The sequence below is a fragment of the Sinocyclocheilus grahami genome, unplaced genomic scaffold (genome assembly GCF_001515645.1).
Source record: "Sinocyclocheilus grahami isolate Dianchi unplaced genomic scaffold, SAMN03320097.WGS_v1.1 scaffold1170.1, whole genome shotgun sequence".
In the NCBI taxonomy this organism is placed as follows: domain Eukaryota; kingdom Metazoa; phylum Chordata; class Actinopteri; order Cypriniformes; family Cyprinidae; genus Sinocyclocheilus; species Sinocyclocheilus grahami.
The window spans coordinates 393759-413530 of NW_015506349.1; the positions used below are offsets into that span (position 1 = coordinate 393759).

At 37.6% G+C, this 19772-nt stretch overlaps 2 protein-coding genes across 3 annotated transcripts in view; both read right to left on the reverse strand.

Annotated features, from left to right (window-relative positions):
- LOC107567576 (bromodomain and WD repeat-containing protein 3-like) overlaps positions 1-14147 on the reverse strand; it is a 36796-nt gene extending 22649 nt beyond the window's left edge. The window contains exons 1-17 of the mRNA XM_016253267.1: positions 13843-14147; positions 13681-13739; positions 13556-13585; positions 13270-13329; positions 11132-11282; positions 10947-11042; positions 9551-9711; positions 9238-9459; positions 6060-6160; positions 5892-5962; positions 5691-5791; positions 5548-5588; positions 5085-5186; positions 4841-4994; positions 4349-4483; positions 4095-4223; positions 3726-3951 (exon numbers count right to left, since the gene is read on the reverse strand). Of these exons, the coding sequence (XP_016108753.1) occupies positions 3726-3951; positions 4095-4223; positions 4349-4483; positions 4841-4994; positions 5085-5186; positions 5548-5588; positions 5691-5791; positions 5892-5962; positions 6060-6160; positions 9238-9459; positions 9551-9711; positions 10947-11042; positions 11132-11282; positions 13270-13329; positions 13556-13585; positions 13681-13739; positions 13843-13891 (1888 nt within the window). The 5' untranslated portion in view covers positions 13892-14147. The remainder of the gene's footprint in view (positions 1-3725; positions 3952-4094; positions 4224-4348; positions 4484-4840; positions 4995-5084; positions 5187-5547; positions 5589-5690; positions 5792-5891; positions 5963-6059; positions 6161-9237; positions 9460-9550; positions 9712-10946; positions 11043-11131; positions 11283-13269; positions 13330-13555; positions 13586-13680; positions 13740-13842) is intronic.
- A 1464-nt stretch (positions 14148-15611) lies between these two features.
- On the reverse strand, positions 15612-19488 carry LOC107567579 (non-histone chromosomal protein HMG-14A-like). 2 transcript variants are annotated; one of them, XM_016253275.1, is made up of 6 exons: positions 19307-19488; positions 17493-17519; positions 17350-17379; positions 17216-17257; positions 16997-17128; positions 15612-16592 (listed from the first exon to the last, which is right to left on the reverse strand). In XM_016253275.1, the coding sequence occupies exons 1-6, from the start codon at positions 19322-19324 to the stop codon at positions 16548-16550; spliced, it is 294 nt and encodes a 97-aa protein (XP_016108761.1). In that variant the 5' UTR covers positions 19325-19488; the 3' UTR covers positions 15612-16547. The 2 variants fall into 2 exon arrangements, with proteins under 2 accessions (XP_016108761.1, XP_016108760.1); XM_016253274.1 differs by lacking the exon at positions 19307-19488 and adding an exon at positions 19155-19220.
- Between the last annotated feature and the right edge of the window lie 284 nt (positions 19489-19772).

A 19772-nucleotide genomic window follows, 5' to 3' on the forward strand; every position in this document is an offset into this window, starting at 1 on the left:
TGTTATATTGACGTCTTTGCGCAACTGAAACACTGATTGAGCGATTACATGAGACAGATACGGATTGTAAAGTTGTACTCTTTCTTTTAACTTACCTTCGGATGTTTAGTCATGTTTATTTTGTGCCGAAACTGGTATTAACGTGGAGGAGATGATTAGTTCACGTGCGCTACGCACTGCCGCTTTTATTGAACTGAGGCACTACAGCGATCTGTCACTCCACAATAAACAGCACCAAAACGGCATTTATTGCATGAATACTGCAATACAATGGACATAAATTTGAATCTGAGACTTTTTCATATTAAAAGTACCAAAGCACAATGCTTATTGCGATTTATTGGATGGTGCCCTTCAATGTTTCGTCCATCCATTAACTGAAAACAGGCTAGACTAATCGATTCTTGTTAAGAATCAATATCGTTCCGTAAAAATGAGAATTGATTAAAATGGAGATATCGATATTTTTTACCCAGCCATGTTGATAGTCAATTATCGTTTATTGTCTATTGTCAATAGAATCTGGACTCATACACATGGTTTATTTTACCTCATCTAGTGTACTGATTTATTATAGGCTATTTAATATATAAATTAATATCAAATACTTAGATATGCACACTTTCGGTCTACTTTATGAAAACTGGCAAAAACAAACAAATTTTAACAGTAAAATTCCTAATAGTAATTCCAATAATTCCAAATTGCAATAATGTTTCTTTATTAAAGGGGTGATATGATGCGATGTTTTCCTTTGTCTTTGGAGTGTTAAAAGCTGTTTGTGCATACAGAAGATCCGTAAAGTCGCAAAGATTAAAGTCTCAAACCCAAAGAGATATTCTTTATAAAATGAATGCTCATCCATACCCTCCTAAAACGCCTCGTTCAAACACGCCTTCAAATATCAACGTCACTGTGTGGGAAGATTTGCATAACACTGCCCGAATGTATATGCAAAGAAAGGAGGCGTAACTTTTATTCTCGCTGTAGTATTGTTGCCACCGCAAGTTAATTTGTGCAATGATAACCTACCAGCAATGTAAATATGATTTGTTTTAAATATATTAGAATGAGTACATTACAATATAAAAGAAACGAGTACATTATTAATTATGGGCTTAAAAACAAGATGCAAAAAAATCTGAATATTGTACCTGGTGGGGAGTGCCCAATGTAAACATATGCCACTACCTATATTGTATTGTGGTACAGTTATGGAGGCCCTTCATAATGCAGAGGTCAACTGCCTGCTCTGCCAATAGTTAGAAATGGCACTATAGTATGCCGTGTTTAATAAACAGCTGTTTTACTAAATTCTGCTGAGGTGAAATTCAGTGCAGTCCCGTATCGTGATATGTATCGCAACGTGGCCTCTGTATCGTGATAAGTATCGTATCGTGACTTTGCTGGTGATACACAGCCCTAATCACAATGCACTAGATCGCTGGCCAATCAGAGCACACAGCGCTTTTTAGAACGATGAGCTTTGTAAAAATTGACACGTTTCAGAAAGTGTTAAAAGCTGTTTGTGCATACAGAAGATCCGTAAAGTCGCAAAAAGATTAAAGTCTCAAACCCAAAGAGATATTCTTTATAAAATGAATGCTCATCCATACCCTCCTAAAACGCCTCGTTCAAACACGCCTTCAAATATCAACGTCACTGTGTGGGAAGATTTGCATAACACTGCCCGAATGTATATGCAAAGAAAGGAGGCGTAACTTTTATTCTCGCTGTAGTATTGTTGCCACCGCAACTATGTCGTTGAGATGCTGTGTTTGGTTGTGAAATCGAAACTACTTTGTTTGGCCTTCCAAAAGAGGACACAACTAGAAATCAGTGGTTAAGTTGTATTTACAACACAGTTCCAGAACAGTACGACCCAAATATTCATGTGTGCAGCACATTTTACGGAGGAAAGTTTCCTGAACCTGATAAGGGGCGTAACATTTCCGTCACATGCTTGAGGTATTCATGCCACTACCTATATTGTATTGTGGTACAGTTATGGAGGCCCTTCATAATGCAGAGGTCAACTGCCTGCTCTGCCAATAGTTAGAAATGGCACTATAGTATGCCGTGTTTAATAAACAGCTGTTTTACTACATTCTGCTGAGGTGAAATTCAGTGCAGTCCCGTATCGTGATATGTATCGCACCGTGGCCTCTGTATCGTGATAAGTATCGTATCGTGACTTTGCTGGTGATACACAGCCACCGCAACTATGTCGTTGAGATGCTGTGTTTGGTTGTGAAATCGAAACTACTTTGTTTGGCCTTCCAAAAGAGGACACAACTAGAAATCAGTGGTTAAGTTGTTGGAGGCCCTTCATAATGCAGAGGTCAACTGCCTGCTCTGCCAATAGTTAGAAATGGCACTATAGTATGCCGTGTTTAATAAACAGCTGTTTTACTACATTCTGCTGAGGTGAAATTCAGTGCAGTCCCGTATCGTGATATGTATCGCACCGTGGCCTCTGTATCGTGATAAGTATCGTATCGTGACTTTGCTGGTGATACACAGCCCTAATCACAACGCACTAGATCGCTGGCCAATCAGAGCGCACAGCGCTTTTTAGAACGATGAGCTTTGTAAAAATTGACACGTTTCAGAAAGGCGGGGCATACAGGATAATGTAACAATAATGTACGGTATGTGGAAAATAATGTGTTTTTTGAACCTTAAACCGCGTACAACAAATACACAAAATAATGTTCTTTTTTAGCATCGTCATATGACCCCTTTAAAACAACAGCGGTTGAGTAAGTGCATTTATTCAGCAACCATAATCACAAACAAAATAGTCGAGATCTCATGACAGACGATAATACACACTGGCTGAATGACACTTTCATTTAAGCCGATTATACCACATGGAGATCGCTGAACTTCAGCATACTGGTTTGTCGGTGTTTAGATAATAATCTACAACGACCCAAATATTCATGTGTGCAGCACATTTTACGGAGGAAAGTTTCCTGAACCTGATAAGGGGCGTAACATTTCCGTCACATGCTTGAGGTATTCGGCCAATCACAACTAGTGCTGTGTTCGATACGACAATGTATCACAGAGATTTGACGATACGAGTAACGATACAGCTGGCCCTGTATCCAATAATGTACGGTATGTGGAAAATAATGTGTTTTTTGAACCTTAAACCGCGTACAACAAATACACAAAATAATGTTCTTTTTTAGCATCGTCATATGACCCCTTTAAAACAACAGCGGTTGAGTAAGTGCATTTATTCAGCAACCATAATCACAAACAAAATAGTCGAGATCTCATGACAAAACACAGACTGGCTGAATGACACTTTCATTTAAGCTAAACATCTCACATGGAGATGGACACATGGACGAAAATGAAAAGGAATTTTGGTATAGTTTTTATTAAAACATTTTAGTCTCGTCTTTTTTCGTCAACGATATTGCATGTTGATATAGTCAGTCATCGGACACATGGACGAAAATGAAAAGGAATTTTGGTATAGTTTTTATTTTTTTTAAAAAACATTTTAGTCTCGTCTTTTTTCGTCAACGATATTGCATGTTGATATAGTCAGTCATCGTTTATTGACGTTTCGTCATCATCTCGTCTTAGTCATAGGAAAAAAAGCTCGCCAACGAACACTTTCCGTCATACTTTTCGTTAACAAAATTTACACTACACTGAAATAGGGACACACTACAAAACTGTTATGACAACAGTAGGGAACTTACTTGTAGCGACATAGCCCAGTTGAGGGACTAGATGCTCATCTGCAATGTTTTCTCTTCCTGGGACCAGTCTTTGGAATCTGGGAGGGTGAGGGTTACCATCCACGTCAACCAGGAAGGGAGGAGGCATCAGGTGTGGGGCCTGCTGGGTCTGCTCATCCAGAACAAACCCATTTGAGTCCCGGATCAGCGGTCGATAGTCAGTGTGGAAAAACACCTGGTCTGGAAGCTATGGATTAATTTGGAGAAATAAATGAATAGATGAAGAAATGATATATAGAAACTTGCAAGTTGTTGTCTTGGTGCAATGCAGATATATGAAAAGACGTCAAATCATCAACTTCAGATTTCTCAATTAGATATCATACAAACCTTCTCATAAGGCTTAGAGCTACCAAAGCCAAAAATAACCAGATGTCCATGAGAATCTGTCATTGCAAAGCGATGCCCATCAGTGGTGAACTTACAGTCAAACACAGCACCATGTCCTTGACCTTCGATCTTTACCACAAAAACAGTTAAAATCACAAGATAAGTTTTTGGCATGTCTAATGATTGATACAGTAATAAAGTAGTGGATGTTCAAGTTCTGTAAACAGAACTGAAAGATGATTGGGATACTCTACCATATTAAAGTAATGCATGGTTTTGGTGCCTCTGATGAGGTCCCATATGAAGACATTCCCATCATGGCCTGCAGACAGCATGATGCGAGGGTCATAGGGATGTGGCTCCAAAACAAACACCTCGGCCTCATGACCCTGTGAGGTAAAGAGAAATGCATTAACCTCTTTATAGCATAACATTCTATATGCTTTAACCTCTGGTCTGAGCACATGACAGTGTAGTATCAGACCGTTCACCGAACATATATTTTGCACAAAAACTGACAAGAACTTTCTCAAAATGCAATACAATATGTTTGGCTTTCTTTTGTTCATTTAATTTGTTATTATTGCTGATGTTGCTCTGTTTGTTTTATTGATTTGTTTGTTGCTAATGTTAAAAAGCTTGAAATAAAATATTTAAAAATTTTCAGGATTTCGCTACACAGGTTTTGGTTCATTATTGTGTGAACTACTCCTTGAACTAAATCGGAGCAGTGGAAACTGTCTTACTTTAAGGATATGTAGCAACTGTCCAGTATAGGAATTCCACACTTTGAGCAGATGATTGTTGACAGCAGTGATGACAGTGTTGTCGTGGCGATCCCAGGACACCATAGTGACTTTGGGTTTGAAGAAATTTTCATCCTCTGTTAAAGGGGCAGACCTACGGTAAACAAAGGGGGAGCAACTTCATTAGGAGATCAAGTCACAGTCAATGAAGCATCTGCTTGAGTTTTCCAGAGGCTTTTCATACCCTGGAAGAGTGGCAGACATGTTCAATAAAATACTCTTCCACTGATGTTTCTGATGCAGTTGCCATATACGAGCAGTGCCGTCTCGACTGCCACTCACAAATCTAAATAAGAAACAATTAAAATAATTATTTTGGGATATGTATATATATATATATAGTGGTGTGAAAAAGTGTTGGCCCCCTTCCTGATTTCTTATTTTTTTGCATGTTTGTCACACTTTAATGTTTCAGATCATCAAACAAATTTAAATATTAGTCAAAGATAACACAAGTGAACACAACATGCAGTTTTTAAATGAAGGTTTTTATTATTAAGGGAAAACAAAATCCAAAACTACATGGCCCTGTGTGAAGAAGTGTTAACATGCACACAAAGAACAAGCAGCAAACTGATAGTGATGCACCAAACTGAATTCATCCAAACCTAAATTCAAGGTTTTCATTTAGCTGAAAGCAATATTACCTCTCTCCTGAATGACAGAACTGGATGCTGTCCACCTTGTCCTATAAATCAAACAAAACATTGTAAATCAAGGCACACCATATGAGATTTTCTCTCAAAATCTGTCTATTATTCAACTATTCCTAAAAACTGAGTGCTCTTACTGTGTGAGAGTCAAGCTCAGCTAGTTTTTCTGGACTGCCACTACCCAGGTAGTATATCCTGATGACATCATCTGTGCTTCCTGTTGCAAGGAACATGCCACCTGTATAAAGAGAAAGAAATGTGCACCTTACATAAACATACACATGTCAAAAGGGGGAAAAAACCCTTCAGCTGCAGTTCAAACATTCAGTCCATCTCACCAGGGCTGAAGGAAGAGCAGATCGTCTGAACACCAGGCCTCGGCTTCTCTGTGAATTTATGTGGACGATCACTGATGAGCAATAAAAGAAACAAAGAATGAACCTCAATCTCTGACACACTAGACCCATTCCTCATCTTTTCATTCTAACGTGTTGAAGAGCCCTCACCTGAAACAGTTATTATTCACATCCCACTGCCAGAAACACACCGTTGCATCAGTTCCTGTGGACACCATGCACCTTTTGGAGCCCTTAACAAATGGAGAGAACTACAAAGAGAAAGAAGAAGTAGAAAGCCCTGTTAGAACAACATGCCTGTATAAGCAGCATAGAAACACATGAAAATGATACAACTGTTCACATTATCATTAAGGATAATACGCTACTGAGAATGCAATTGGTTTACATCAAAGTGAATTGTCATGTAGCTCACAGCTGTTGTATAATTGTTCTGGTGTGACCTCACACGATCAACAAGGTGCGTGGGAAAATGAACCTTTATTTTTGGACAGTACCGGCAACACTTGTGATGTCAGTGTCAGAAAAACTAAAAAATGGTGTTTAAAAAAAACAAGTTTTTAGCCCCGATAAAGGCCTGTGTGCCGAAGCGCGCATGTAGCTCAAAGCAGACAGATCAATTGTCCACATGTTTTGCCCCAGCAAATCCATCAGCAAAAAAATTAATAAAAATAAAAAAAAATCCCTCGCTGAGGGAATACATCAACTTTGCGCTGTCGATCGCCGGATCGGCTTTCACCGTGGACAAAGTGGAGTCCAGCCCAGGGACGTCACATGTGGTTGCCGCAAGCCCTCGTCGAATCCGCTGGCCGCGCCATTCTCAAGCCTGCCCGCCCGCCTCTGCTCACTCAAGCTGGCCTACGCTCACTCTAGGCCTCCGGCCTCCGCTCACTCGAGGCGTGTGCAATGCTTTTTCGTTGTGAAAGCGAAACTACTTTATTTGGTCTTCCAAAAGAGGACACGACTAGAAATCAGTGGTTAAGTTATATTTACAAAACTGTTCCAGAACAGTTCAACCCAAATATTCAGATGTGTGCAGCGCATTTTATGGAGGACTGTTTCCTGACCCTAGGAGAGTAGACTACAATCCCGGCTGTTCTGACTCACAGACTGTAGTTAAGTTTTTTATATTTAAAGAATTTGCCACTGATGATTCAAACGCGAGTTTTTTGGGCTGTGTAGAGTAGCACTTGTTGTTTGTCATTTCTCCGATCAAATGCAGACATGGTTTTATGTTACGCTCCGGCCGGACAGTGCATCAAAACATGTTAAGGGGCGTAACATTTCCGTCACACACTTGAGGTATTCGGCCAATCACAACGCACTGGATAGCTGACCAATCACAGCACACCTTGCTTTTCAGACCGATGAGCTTTGTAAAAATCAACGCGTTTCAGAAAGACGGGGCATAGGGGAGCAACAATAATGTACAGTATGTGGAAAATAATGTGTTTTTTGAACCTTAAACCGCGTAAACACATTTTAGTACAACAAATACACAAAATAATATAATTTTTAGCAACATCATATGACCCCTTTAAAACAGTTTAAACTTTTACACATCACAAATTTGTGGAAGTTTATTAAATTAAAAAATCTCATGTTTTTAAATGCAATCTGCGTGAATGGCGCTTCGGCTCTTTGGATTAAACAATGCATAAATAAATGATGCTATTTTGATCATAACCGTTTATGCAATTTACGAAATGCACAATTAGTTCAAAAAAATTGTACTGAAAAAAAAAACAAATACAAAAAAACCAACAGATTGTGATTTGAACTTGATGCCTGTTACATCTCTCAGTCATTGTCGGAGCCAAATATACTTAATTATGAAAATACCAGAGATGGCTTGAAGAACACAAAACTGTATATTGTCAGTCAAGTGTTTAATGTCTTCATGTTTCACCTTTTCACTGCATCTCATGTTTTTAAATGCAATCTGCGTGAATGGCGCTTCGGCTCTTTGGATTAAACAATGCATAAATAAATGATGCTATTTTGATCATAACCGTTTATGCAATTTACGAAATGCACAATTAGTTCAAAAAAATTGTACTGAAAAAAAAAACAAATACAAAAAAACCAACAGATTGTGATTTGAACTTGATGCCTGTTACATCTCTCAGTCATTGTCGGAGCCAAATATACTTAATTATGAAAATACCAGAGATGGCTTGAAGAACACAAAACTGTATATTGTCAGTCAAGTGTTTAATGTCTTCATGTTTCATCATTCAAAGCATTTTATTGAGCTACAGCGGATAGGGATGCCTTAGTCCATATTAAGGATTTCCTGATGCATATGTGGAGTTTCTGCGCAAGGGTGCCCTCTGGCCATGATTATGAAAGAAACAGACATTACATGGGTTTATAGCGTTCAATAATGGTCAATCTATCCTATTTGGGGAAAAAATAATAAAAAGTATACTTCTCTCAAAAGAATTTTGAAGTAGACATGATAATCCATGTTTTTCTGCAATAGACATGAGTTTTTTTTGGGGGGGGGGGGATTTAGAAACATTTTCTTGCGCAATAAAAAGGGTTTTTTTTTGGGGGGGGGGGATTTAGAAACATTTTCACATTTTAACTTGAATATTGCAAAAAAAATATATAAATAAACACACTGATTTGTCAAGCCACCAGAAACGAACTGAGGTATATATTGAACAGTGGGCTGACTGTATTGTTGCATCCCTACTAAGAATACCAACTACTTTGCTGTTATTAGTACTGTAACTATTATTTAGTGTTTATTGTATTTGGATTATTGTAGTTGGATTAGGTGTCTTAGGTTTTATTGTGACTATGCAATTTAATTTTGTATTTACTTATATTTAATATATTGATCCATTTAAATATTTTTATTTAAAAAAAAAGTTGTGTTCCATGCATTGAGCCTTCAGATTATTGTAATGGCAAAAAGCAACATCTAAAGGAAACAAACCACCACCAAGATTCTGCATCATGAACACAATTCTGTGCAGCACAGACGCAGTTTTAACAGACAAAGTTTAATTCTAATGTGGCATTTTTGGTGTTTTTGCTGCTTGATATTTTTTTGGAAACAGTGATATTTTTTCCAGTAGAAATATATTGCAACATTACGTATTTTCTTAACATGTCTATGTCAAAACTCATTTTTAACACGGATAAGAAATATATCTTGAGCAGCAAATCAGCATATTAGAATGATTTCTGAAGGATTATGCGGCATTGGTTGGTTAAGACTTAATGCCGGTAAATTCACTTGCCAAGCTCCTACACTGATTTAGCGTTAATAAAAACAAAGCACGGAAAGGACGCTAAAGTCATACAGCACTCTCACCTGTAAAGAGGTAATAGATCCACTGTGGCCCTGCAGAACTGCCACTGGGGCACAAGTACGAAGGCACCAGACTCTAATGGTTTTGTCACAGCTCCCGGCCGCAATAAGGGTATTCTCAAAGTTAACGGCAAGGTCGGATATCTCAGCAAAATGTCCTCTGAGAGTGGAGTGAAGCCTTCCGTCAAAAGAGGACCAGATCTTCACCAAGGCATCGTCGGAACCCTGAGGGTCAGGAAATGAACAGGGCCAAGTGTCAGACGGCAAAGACCAAGAGACGAGCCTGAGGCTACTCCAAAAGATTTTTGATGCTCACCGTAAAAATCCTGGATCCTGTTCGATCAAAGGCGATACAGTACACGGCAGAGAGATGTCCCAGGATCCTCCTGTGCATCTTCATGTGCTGATAATTGCTGACAGGGTTGATAGAGTTGAAGCGCTGAGCTCCAGTGAGCTCTCTGCCTCGGCACACCTCCACTACAATGACAGAGAGGAAATTCACTCAGAGCGCTCAACATTTAATTTCTCTGTTTGCCAAGACACAAGTCAAATACATTCAACAGGGATCAGGGATGGCTAGGAGCCAAAGTGAGAGGAAACAGTCAATGGGCCAATGCTACATTTATGCCATTCATTCAGTTGTGCTGCATCAAGTTTAATCATCTTACATCAACATTCATGGGGTGTGACACGGAGCATTTAAATAGACAAATAATCACGTAAAATATTAATATGCATTTTTAACTAGTGATTTTATTGCTTATAAGTAGGGATGTAACGATTAACCGCAAGCCAGTTGAAAATCGATTTAAATCGGTTGAGATACTAAACAAATCGCGATTCAATTAGGAGTAGGGGTTTATATGAATGCATGTCTGAGGGGAAGTTACTGTCTTTAGAAAAGTTTAGATGTTATTTTTTCATCTTGCTTCTGTATAATGCATATTAAAGTTCATGAGTGTAGCGCTGAAACGCTTTAAGCTCCACCTGCTGGCAGAGAATGCATCTGCGTCTCGTTCAGCTCGTCTGCTGTTTCGGTTTCATGCAGATATTTTTTATGCATAGTTTCACAAAACTGAAGTCAAACCATTCTGTTTTTGTTTCAAATTTTGAAATTATACAATCTAATTTAGATTAAAAACTGCTCATGTTGCATGTATGCAGCATCTTTGTTTGGATCAAGATTAAAATGCAGTGGTTGCCTCTCATTTTAAATGGAAAGAGCACAGACAAAGCCTTATTTTGTTTATATGAAGAGATTTCTTTTATTTGCGTTACTTATTTATTTGATTTGGGGCTTATTTTTTTTAGTTTTGTTATTTACATTATATAAAAATTGTCATTTAGCAAACGCTTTTATCCAAAGCGACTTACAAATGAGGACAATAGAAGCAATCAAAACCAACAAAAGAGCAATGATATACAAGTGCTATATTAGTATATTATTATAGTGTTATATTTCAATTTCACAAAGAAATAATCGCAGCAATTACCCTATATTTTTTTCCTCATTAGAGATGTTTTACTTGAACGCGTCACAGTAAGAAAGAAAAGACTAACTTCTGTTTCATGCTCACTTCAATAATTAAAAAAAAAAAAACAGTAACCTTTTTATTTTTTTACTTTGAGCCAGTAAAAATAGCCAAGAAAAGAAAACTAAATTGAACTAAAAATCCTTATCATTGAACCTCGACATAACTGAAGGTACTTACCAATACTGGCATCCCTGCAGCTTAAAGGCCTCTCTGGTGGTCTCCCTCTATGAAGGGCCGCAAACGTGGAGGCTTTCCATCTGCTATTGCCGCAGTCTAGAGAAGTAGAGAGAAGGCAGACGGTGGTGACATCAAGACTTGGATAACTGATAAACACACCAAGGCAAAAGGGGTTGAAAGCTCACCTTTCGACATTCGCAGTAAAGAGTGTTTCCCGGCCCCGAGTAGAGAGTGGACTCCTGGCACACCAGACGGAACCTCTCGGTCCAGAATCGGACCGATCTGCTTGCATATCTGCAAGAGGTGGTCTGGTGCAATATGTCTGTTGGCATATACCTAACAAAGAATAAGGGATCCTTTACTTTCATTATGTCATGCATTACCGAAAATTATAGTAATATAAATAAATAAATAAATATTTAAAAAAAAAACAAATATATATATATATGAATACATAAATATATATATATATGAATACATAAATATATATATATATGAATACATAAATATATATATATATGAATACATAAATATATATATATATGAATACATAAATATATATATATATGAATACATAAATATATATATATATGAATACATAAATATATATATATATGAATACATAAATATATATATATATGAATACATAAATATATATATATATGAATACATAAATATATATATATATGAATACATAAATATATATATATATGAATACATAAATATATATATATATGAATACATAAATATATATATATATGAATACATAAATATATATATATATGAATACATAAATATATATATATATGAATACATAAATATATATATATATGAATACATAAATATATATATATATGAATACATAAATATATATATATATGAATACATAAATATATATATATATGAATACATAAATATATATATATATGAATACATAAATATATATATATATGAATACATAAATATATATATATATGAATACATAAATATATATATATATGAATACATAAATATATATATATATGAATACATAAATATATATATATATGAATACATAAATATATATATATATGAATACATAAATATATATATATATGAATACATAAATATATATATATATGAATACATAAATATATATATATATGAATACATAAATATATATATATATGAATACATAAATATATATATATATGAATACATAAATATATATATATATGAATACATAAATATATATATATATGAATACATAAATATATATATATATAAATAATATATATATTTTAATTTATTTATTTTTTCTCCCCCCCACCCCAAGTGGATGCATCAGATGTCTAGCTTTCTCTAAATGTGTTTTTAATTAAATGCAGATTTTAAATAGTTGTATTGTTAAATATGGAACATGTAAGCACTTAAAACACCCAAAAGATAACTGACCGTGGTCACGACCCTTCAGGAAAACATAAATAAAAGCCTGTCTCATGTGGTGGAGTGCAGAGAGTTCATGTAAATTGAGTCCCTTTATCAGCCAATCAGAGCGCAGGTCACATGCAAAATAAAAAGCCGACGACGAGTCCTGAAATCTGATTGGACGGTTCAACATCCTGACGTAGCCGCAACCCGACGAGGCCCCACCCTAACTGCAATCCAGCACTAAATAACAGGTTAGCAGTCAAAACACAGAAGAGCCCCCAAAGAACTGCTCCTAATAATAACGCTATAAGCTGTCAGATATGATGCGCCTATATAACCAACGGAAAGGGAGAACAAAACCGGTCACTTAAAGCCGATCTCAAATCAGAACGCGTGTGAGAATTAAACACATGCCCCAGAAACAAAATCAAAACACTTACCAAGTCTTCATAAGATTGCGGGTGTTCATTTCCTTCCCAATCCAACCGGCGTGGAAGCAGCTATCGACAAATAAACAAATCAGCCGGGTTAATACGCTCGACAGGAGACCGGCGTAAGCCTAGCTCTCTCAATAAAAACAACAGCGGAGAAGGTAAACAAGCGACAATGAAGAGTAGCACACTTGCCAAATCCATGTTTCAATCCGAGAGGGAAGCGCGCGCACACACACACACACACACACACGCACACACACACACACACACACGCACACACACACACATACTCACACACACACAACACAGAAGAGCCCCCAAAGAACTGCTCCTAATAATAACGCTATAAGCTGTCAGATATGATGCGCCTATATAACCAACGGAAAGGGAGAACAAAACCGGTCACTTAAAGCCGATCTCAAATCAGAACGCGTGTGAGAATTAAACACATGCCCCAGAAACAAAATCAAAACACTTACCAAGTCTTCATAAGATTGCGGGTGTTCATTTCCTTCCCAATCCAACCGGCGTGGAAGCAGCTTTCGACAAATAAACAAATCAGCCGGGTTAATACGCTCGACAGGAGACCGGCGTAAGCCTAGCTCTCTCAATAAAAACAACAGCGGAGAAGGTAAACAAGCGACAATGAAGAGTAGCACACTGCCAAATCCATGTTTCACTCCGAGAGGGAAGCGCACACACACACACACACACACACACACACACACACACACACACACACAATGAAGTAACCGAGCGACACACCTGGTTCTCCTCCAGCTCACACACGAGAGCCTGCAACAGATGAGAACGAGCTCGGTTCAGACGAGCATCTTTTAAACACAACACTAAAAACACTATTAAAGTCTCGAGGACTCGAGTCAACTCACCTCAGCCGCTGCCCGACACGGCCCCGTGCTCAAATAGCGCGATATCAGGTAACACAACTCTGCGAAAGGACACCGCGAGACCGTTTAGTGTTTGCTTAAAGATGAAGAAACTAGAAAAGTACCTCTTGATAATATTCCTAAATGTTACTTTTTGAGCCTTACCCGATTCAAGGGGTGAAATACTCCCATTTCTGGCTGCAGTACCGGCCATAGCGCAAAGAATACGGGGTTTGGAGACGCACTTTATGTGTAGTTGGTCAATTATATAATTATTTAATGTCTGAGTAGAAGAGCCACGATTGCTCCCGCTTTCTGTTCGGCCAGTTTTCGGTCGCCATTGGAAGTATGAGGCCTGAGCTCACAGCTACTTCCGCCAGAGCGCCGGAAACAGGGGGAGGGGGATGTAGAACTCCTCATCTTCTTCTTCAGCAAAGCAGAAGCCACGCGGAGATCCAAAAGTGTGGAAATTCAGTGTGCAAGTCGTCGATGTAAACCGAAACGCTCCTTGCTGTTTCGTCCCAAGCGAAACGATCTTCAAACAACAATGAAACCCCGCGCGCCTGTTCGAACGGCTGGTTCGTGACGTCACAGCGCGTGGCGACAGCAGAAGCGTTCTTTTGTCTAGAAAACAGTCTGAGAACGCGACGGTTTCATATTTGAATATATGCACACAACTAATATTAGCCACCAGCGCTGCTTATTACCACATGCGTGTGGGATTAGGTTATGTATATTATGCATAAGTTGCAAAATTTACACAAATATGTCCACTGACAGAGAAAGCGCACATGCTGTGGGAACAAAATCTGTAAAAGAAGTTTTTATCTCCTTTAAATATTAAAGCAGTTACATTGGCCCCAAAAAGTATGCAGGCACTTGTGTATAACTTTGCATTTAAATAATGATAATAAGTGCTTTTAAAGAGTTGGCACAATTTCTTGCAAAAACATGTTAGAAAATAAGGTTGGTAATTATAAAACATATACAGATCATACTATTTATAACTATATTATCACACAGCTTTTAATATAAACTTGGGTATCAACATATGTACAGCTGTATCCGCATACATACAGTATGTAAAACAAAATACGTTATATCGAAAATCTCGACTGCAATAAAATGCTTCCAAAAATGTAGACCCTAAAACCACTTTAAAATGCATGAATGTTTAATCAAAAAAATGAAAAAAAAACATTAGAGAAACTTTGATGCAGTTCACAAACAATACAAATTGATTCCACATCGTTTTGATGTGTTTAGAATATAAATTGTCATAAAAATTTTTTTTTACTGTAACTTTTTATCACTTCCCACACATCCTTGCTCAATGAAAGTATTAATCTTTAAAAATAATTATTTACCCGTCCTTTGAACAGTAGTGTATATACAACATTGATAATTAATCAGCATATTAGAATTTCTGAAGGATCATGCAACACTGAAGTCTGGAGTAATAACTGCTGAAAATTCAGCTGTGCATCACATACATTACATTAATATGAAAACCATTATTTTGTTTCACAATATTACCGTTTTCGGAATTTCTGATCAAATAAACGCAGCCTTGCTTCTTTAAAAAACATTAAAAAATCTTACTGTTCCCAAAATTTTTGAATATCAGTATGTAAATTAAATTAAATACATTTATGCATTTAGCAGACGCTTTTATCCAAAGCGACTTACAGTGCATTCAGGCTATACATACACTTTCTAACCAGTTACACCAAAACTAGATGAATATGGGAAGATAATAAAATATCAGTATTGAAATTGTCAAGCACATTGATTTTATTTAATGTATTTCACATATTGACATGTCAATGAAGCATTCATTTTCCAGCTATCGCTTCCATTATGGAATGTTATCGGGTTTATATCTTATCTAGTGCTCTTTTTAATCACAGAAAGGAAAACAGAAGGGCAAAATATCAAGTGAAATTACAACCAATTTATTTGTATGTCATACCAATCATTACAGATACAGCTAAAAAAAAAAAGAAACTGTACATGTGTACTTTTAACCTAAAACCTTGAGTGATATAGCGACTTCTGACATTGAAATTACAGTAGTTTTTCATATAACCTGCATGTTTAACACTGTAACACAGCTGTTATTAGCTTTGCTAACACACACAATTCCATTTTTCATACTCTTAAAGTACCATCACATACTGCATATAGAAATTATGAAAACCTTTTCACAGCAGCTATACAACATTGCAATGCTATCACCACACAAAGACAAAAGTCAATGTAAATCACACATCTGATGAGTGTTCCAGTACTAGTGAGCAGGATCGTTAATCAAAGCTGTTGATTCATAAAACAGTTTGAATAAAGAGGTTTCAATTCATAGAATACAGCTTACAATCAACCCCAACCCCCCAGAAACAATAAAACAAAGCATTTTCTTACAGAACCCCCTTCCCATACAATACAGGCTACATACAGGGGTCCCTCATATTGCCTATGGAATGTTAGTGTCTCAGGCAAACTTGCAGTTTCAATTGAAAGACTGAAGAAATTTCATTTTTTTAATCTTTAAAAATGGCACGATCACATTATCTGTCTCAACCCGTTACACTCCCCTCCCTTTTTGTAAAAACTAAAGAGTTAGAAAAAAAATAAAAAAAACAATAATAATAATAATAAGAGGAAGTTGTTTCATGACTAAATCTCCTTCAGGAAAAATTGGGAGTGGGAAAAGATTTTTCTCTTAAACGTTGTCTATAAAATGAGCTTCTAATATTGAACTACTAAAAAACCTGCTTTTTAGAAAATAGTCAATAAAAATATTCCTCTGTATTGTACAAGAAAAGAGGTATGGGAGCTCTGGTGAAATGTTATTTAGCAGCTCCCTCTTTCTAGTCGGCCTGTTCCTCCTCGCCTCCTGCTTCATCATTGTCCCCCTGTAACAAAACCAAACCAATAAATAAATAAAATCAATAAATGTTTTCAACAGACATAGCCACAGATGCATCCCTAACTGACATTTATTTTCACTATCACTCTGGACTACAAATAGATACAGGGCCAAATATGTAAGCAATACCATAGAGCAGTGGTTCCCAACCCTGGTCCTTGAGGCACCCCAACACTGCACACGTTGCATGTTTCCTTTCTCTGACACTCCAGTTTCAGGTCTTGGAGTCTCTACTAATGAGCTGATGACCTGAATCAGGTGTGTTTGATTAAGGAGACATGCATAATGTGCAGTGTTGGGGTGCCTCCAGGACCAGGGTTGGGAACCACTGCCATAGAGGACCAAGTTTTAGATGAATTATTCTAACTTAATTATAAAATGACTTACTACCTCATCTTTGGTCTCTCCGTTCTCCGCAGGAGTTTCCTCCTCAGACTCGGTCTCTGGCTTTGCGTCCTCTTTCTTCTCCTCTGGTTTGGCCTTTTCTACCTCCTTGGCCTTCTTGCCCTTTGCAGGTGCCTTCTGTAACGTTTCAGCAAAATACATGGTTAAGCCACATCCGGCAACATTTATTAATAGCAATACATCTTAATTTGATAACTGATTTACCTTCACTTTTGGCTTGGGCTCAGACTTTGGTGTTTGGGGTTTCTGCAAAACAGAATTCGGCGTAAGCTATATGCCTCATAAAAACGGTAATTATGTAAAATATGTCTTCAGAGGGACTGACAAAACCAACTTACACCTTGAAGTCTCTCAGACCGCCTCTTGGGCTGTGTGTTCATTTGATGAGGGACAAAATGAGAAGGCAACAAAAGAAACAGGCAATAAGTATCACAGTTATATGCAAAAACTTGTTATTTGTCAGTATGTGTAACAAACTTACCCCAGCTGCTTCAGTGTCATTGTTAGCCTGTACCAGAGGAAACAGAAGCTGTTAGTACGTGTATAGGGATGCACGATATATCGGCCACCATATCGGTATCGGCCAATAAATGCTAATTTTTTCTGTTATCGGTATCGGCCTGATAAGAAAATTTGGCCGATATCTTAAAGCCGATAAATAATGCATTATTTCCTTCAGAGACACTTCAGATGCGCGCTGTTCGTTTGCAGCCTTTTGTGCAATTGTACGTTGTAATATTGTGTTTATTTGATGTATATCTGATTTATCTCATATAGAATGCGTTTGGTTAAGTTAAAAGAGCGCTTCAGTTTACCAGTGATCATCTTTAGCTCAGCACACGCAGCTCAAACAGCAGTGCACAACATTAATAACTATGATTGGGAATGTCGTGTATATAAAATTCTAATGAGAACATTATTATAATAAAACATTGTGAATTCTTTGGGTTTAGTTGCCATGTTTCAGCGCGTTGTTATGGGAAGAGCGCATCCACAACAGGATCACACAGTGGGGGAGGGGTAGACCATGGGTCCTGTATGGCGTTACACATTCAACTCACAATTCACAAAAAGTTAATTTTGTCATGAAAACATGGCGAAACAAAAAATAAACTTGGGAAAATAAATAAAAATAAAACAACCGGTGATCGTGCATTTATTTGCATTAGCTTTGTCGAGCATAGCTAACTTTTTGTCGCTGGTAACGATGTTACCGAAAAATGTCCGCGCTTGAGTAACGTTAGCTCCCATGGAGGCGGGGAACAGTAACGTTAGTTCCCACAGTAACGTTAGCTCCCATGGAGGAGGGGAACAGTAACGTTAGCTCCCACAGTAACGTTAGCTCCCATGCAGGAGGGGAACAGTAGCGTTAGCTCCCATGCAGGAGGGGAACAGTAACGTTAGCTCCCACAGTAACGTTAGCTCCCATGGAGGAGGGGAACAGTAACGTTAGCTCCGCCTCCACAAACAGAATTCATTCACTTTCGACGAGCAAACACATTAAACATCTACACATTTTTTCCCATAAACCAGGTTTGCGTCGAGATTCAAATAGTCAAGTGAAAACGGGAGGTTAATCTCTTTAGTACACAACTAGTCGGTAATAACTTTCTTTAGCCACTTTACAAAGTCCGTTTCAAAGGTCAAGTGAGAAACTCAGGCGGGATACGCAAGCAAAAACCGAATTATGAAATAAACCTGCAGGGATAAACTCGTTAAGGCTTCAAATGTGTTTAGTGCAAAGGCAGCCATGACACAAGACTATAATGTGTGTGTGTGTCCTCGAGAACCATATGGAGTCGAACACAACTAACGTTACACATGTATTTACAGTTACACAAGGGGACTAAAAAAAAAAATCCCACGATGTCCTCAAATTTACAACTTCGACTGCTTCGTATGTATAAGGTTATAAAGGTATTAAAACACCGCGGTTAAAAGCAAAACACTTGCAGGACAAGCTCTTCTCCGTAACGTTACGCGGTTACACCCCTTCGTCCGATCATTACTTTGCGTATTCTATACACGACTTTAATGTCAAAGTAAAGCCGAGAATGCTCGATTCTGGAAATATCCACACGCAGTCGACGGAATATAGCACAGCTCCAAGTAAAAAGGCGCCAGATTCATGCCACAGACTCACATGCCCTAGATCACGAATGAGCACATCCAGCAATGCAGCCAACACTCGCATAACTTCACACAAAGCTTTCGAAACACGTGCATTTTTATTTATCGCAGGCTATTAAAACCATACTATAAAATAATTATTTTTAAAAATATTTTTGGACTTACTTTGCTCCTTTTAGGCATGGCTGCGTAAATCTTGTATGCTTTCAGAACAAAAAGGAAATCAATTAAAACAGCTTACGCGCTGATAAGTAAAGAGTAAGAACCGGGTCTAGGAAACACTCAAGCTACTAGCATTAATGTTCTATCGGAACACAAACTAGCTGAAACCGGATTGGATCTCCCCTTTCTATAGTCTTTTCATTATAGCTCTAACCTGATGCGAGCTACGCTCCGCCCCTCCTCGGCGGTGATTGGCTGAAACGTCTTGGCAACCACATTTCAAACCAAAGCAAAGTACCTGTGTGGATAGGCTGAGATGTCAATCACAGATTCGCTTGTATATACTTTAGGCGCCACTTTCTGCATTTATTGTTTCTGTAAGCGTGTAAATATATATTTTGTATTGATTGCGTTGGTTATATATTCCGATAATTTGAGTGCATTTAAAGAAACACGCCGCTTAAGAAAA

Coding starts and splice junctions, on each gene's coding strand:
- LOC107567579 (XM_016253274.1), bottom strand. CDS start 19,205: ATGCGAGTGTTGGCTGCATTGCTGGATGTGCTCATTCGTGATCTAGGG. Junction 17,520..19,154: donor TCATTCGTGATCTAGGGCAT/GTGAGTCTGTGG, acceptor CCTCTGGTACAG/GCTAACAATGACACTGAAGC. Junction 17,129..17,215: donor AGCCCAAGCCAAAAGTGAAG/GTAAATCAGTTA, acceptor GAAACGTTACAG/AAGGCACCTGCAAAGGGCAA.